Here is a 2,642-nt window from a genome sequence, read left to right on the forward strand (position 1 = left end):
GGGCCTCCGGCAGGAAGGCTGTGGGCTGACATGTCCTGGGGCAGGAGGAGTCGTCCACACGGGGCTCCACGAAGGGTTGCTAAAGACAGTGCCGGCCTTGCAGTGCCCGGAAGTCACTCCGTGACCCTGGCCAGGCCTCTCCCTCTTTGAACCTCGGTTTCCTCATCTGTAACATGGGATATAAATGGCCTTCCTGCCTCCCACGCGGGCCTCCCTCCAGGGCCCTGAGCTGGGGGGACCAGGTACTCTGCCTGGAGCCACTGGACGTGTAGGACTTCTCTCTGTAAAGAAGGGCAGATCTGGGGCCCAGGGTCCCTCTCACCCTGTGTCAGTGGCTGTGGCTGAGGTGGGGCCTGGTGCCTGAAGGTGCCCAACAGGCCCCTGCCCCTATAGCAGTCTATAAAGGACCCAGGGAGCTTGGCCGCTCAACAGAAAGCAGGTGGACGCAATCCTGGCGTCTGGCTCAGAGGAGGCCGTCAGAGGCCCAAGCCAGAGGGGGCGGGGGGGGGGGGTATGGGGAGGGGGGAAGAGAGGAAAGGGAACCTCTCTGCAATTCCTAGTACCTAAAAAGATCTCTGTCCCTGTTTCTGAGGAATCCCTCACAGGGTGAACGTGCACCAGGAGAGAAGCAGCTCCTGGCTACCCCTCTGAGTCTTTGCTGGACGCAGCATACACCCCAGACGGTAGGTAGACGGTCAGCCTTCGACGGCCCCTCCGGGGCCGCGGCAGACATCGCTAATCAACCACGGCACTGAGCGGCGTGCCGGGCACAGCCATCCCCAATCGATCCAGGTGAAGCCGATCCCACCCCCACCCCCACCCCCACCCCCGCCCCCACCCCCAGGGCAAGCGGACGTCTGTGCCATCCTCGACCCGGCCTGCCCAGTCCAGTCCTGGCCTTCGGTCCCCTTGCAGAGTCCTGCCCACTAAGCCTCTGGCCCGTTAGCCAGGTCCTGGGTGAAGGCGCCGGGGCCGGGGCCCGGGCTGTGCTTGCGGCCCGAGGCTCGCGAGCTCCTCTGCATGCCGACCACGGTGCTGCCGTGGGGCTCGCGCTCCGCCCCGCGCCGGCGGAAGAGGCCTCGGACGGTGGCCTGGAAGCCGCTGGTGACAAAGCAGTAGACGATGGGGTCCATGCAGCTGTTGAGGCTGCTGAGGGTCACGGCCACGTGGTAGGCCACGAGGCTGGCGTGGCTCGGCACCTCGGGCCACAGCGCCACGGCCACCTGGCGGGCGTGGAAGGGCGTGAAGCAGACGAGGAAGATGACGAGCACGGTCAGCAGCAGCTGCATGGCCCGCACGCGGCGCTGGCGGCCCTGGCGCAGGAGGCCCGGCCGCGACAGCGCGCACACTATGCGGCCCGTGAACACGCTGATGACCAGCAGGGGCAGCAGGAACTCCAGGACGGTCAGCGCGAAGACGCGGCAGCAAGGCCCGCCGCCGGCTCTCACGCCCAGCACGGACAGGGTCACGGCGCCGGCCGCCAGCCACACGAAGGCGCACACGGCCCTGGCGCAGGCAGGCTGGCGCCAGCGGCGGGAGCCGTCGGGCTGCACGATGGCCAGGTAGCGGTCGACGCAGATGCAGGTGAGGAACAGGATGGAGCAGTGCATGTTGAGGAAGTAGCCGAAGACGTGGGGGAGGGCGCAGCGCAGGCAGCCGCGCGCGCCGTAGAAGACGGCGAAGCGCGTGGGCAGGGACAGCCCCACCAGCAGGTCGGTCACCACCAGGTTGATGGTGTAGACGACCGAGGGCGTCTTGGCCTGCGTGCGGCAGCAGAAGACGTACAGCGCTAGTCCGTTGAGCACCAGCCCCGCCAGGAAGATGACGCCGTGCACCGCGATCAGTGCCAGCCACAGGCCCGGGAAGGCGGCGTGCAGCTCCTCGTCCAGCAGGGCGAACAGGTGGAACAGGGGCACCTCGGGCACGCTGACGTTGGCCGCCGCCGCCGCCGCCGCCGTGGCGTTGGGGGCCGCGGGGGCCCAGGGCCCCGTGGGAGACGCGGCGGGCATGACGGCGGCCAGCGCACGCCCTGGGCCTGGAAGGAAGGAGCGGGGTGGGTGACCTTTGGGCAACTGGAGCCCCGCCCGGAGGCTGGTCCCGCTCGGCTTGCCTGCCCACCGAGGCCCCCAGCTTTCCCGGCTTTGTGCCTTTTCCTGGCCTGGCCCTCAAATGCCTGCCTTCTTCTGCACTCCATGTGGCCCCGGCGCCTGCCAGGGCGGAGCTGGGGCGGAATGTTAATGCTCTGGGCCTACTTCTCCGCGCAGCAGGAAGCAGAAACCCCGGCTGGGCAGGACCGGCCTAGGACCAAGAGGGAAGAGGAAGGCTGTGGCACCAGGAAGCTGTGGGGCCCCGTGTTTGGCGGTCGAACCCGGGCTCCGGTCCCGGCTCCTCCCTTACTCGCTGTGCGGCCTCGGGAAAGTCACTTAACCTGTCTGTGCCTCCCGTGCTAACCTGCGCGGCTGGCGTTGTGGAGCTGCGAGGAGGGTTAACTGAGCACCGCAGCAGCACCCAGCGCGTTTGTGCTAGAAAAACCACAGTGTGAGCTGCTGCTGGATAAACCACAGTTCTGCTCAACGGAGCCCAGCCCGCGACAGCCCCGCCTGGCTGGCCCCCCACCCCCGCACCCCTGCATCACAGATCGG

General features: G+C 67.9%; 1 protein-coding gene across 1 annotated transcript; it reads right to left on the reverse strand.

Annotated features, from left to right (window-relative positions):
* Positions 1–926: 926 nt before the first annotated feature.
* On the reverse strand, positions 927–2,009 carry GPR20 (G protein-coupled receptor 20). Its single transcript, XM_047073892.1, has one exon. It carries the CDS (start codon positions 2,007–2,009, stop codon positions 927–929), a length of 1,083 nt encoding a protein of 360 aa, XP_046929848.1.
* Between the last annotated feature and the right edge of the window lie 633 nt (positions 2,010–2,642).

Source organism: Lynx rufus, unplaced genomic scaffold (assembly GCF_022079265.1).
Source record: "Lynx rufus isolate CCGP_SWC_20201006 ecotype Redwood Valley unplaced genomic scaffold, mLynRuf1.p SCAF_12, whole genome shotgun sequence".
NCBI lineage: Eukaryota > Metazoa > Chordata > Mammalia > Carnivora > Felidae > Lynx > Lynx rufus.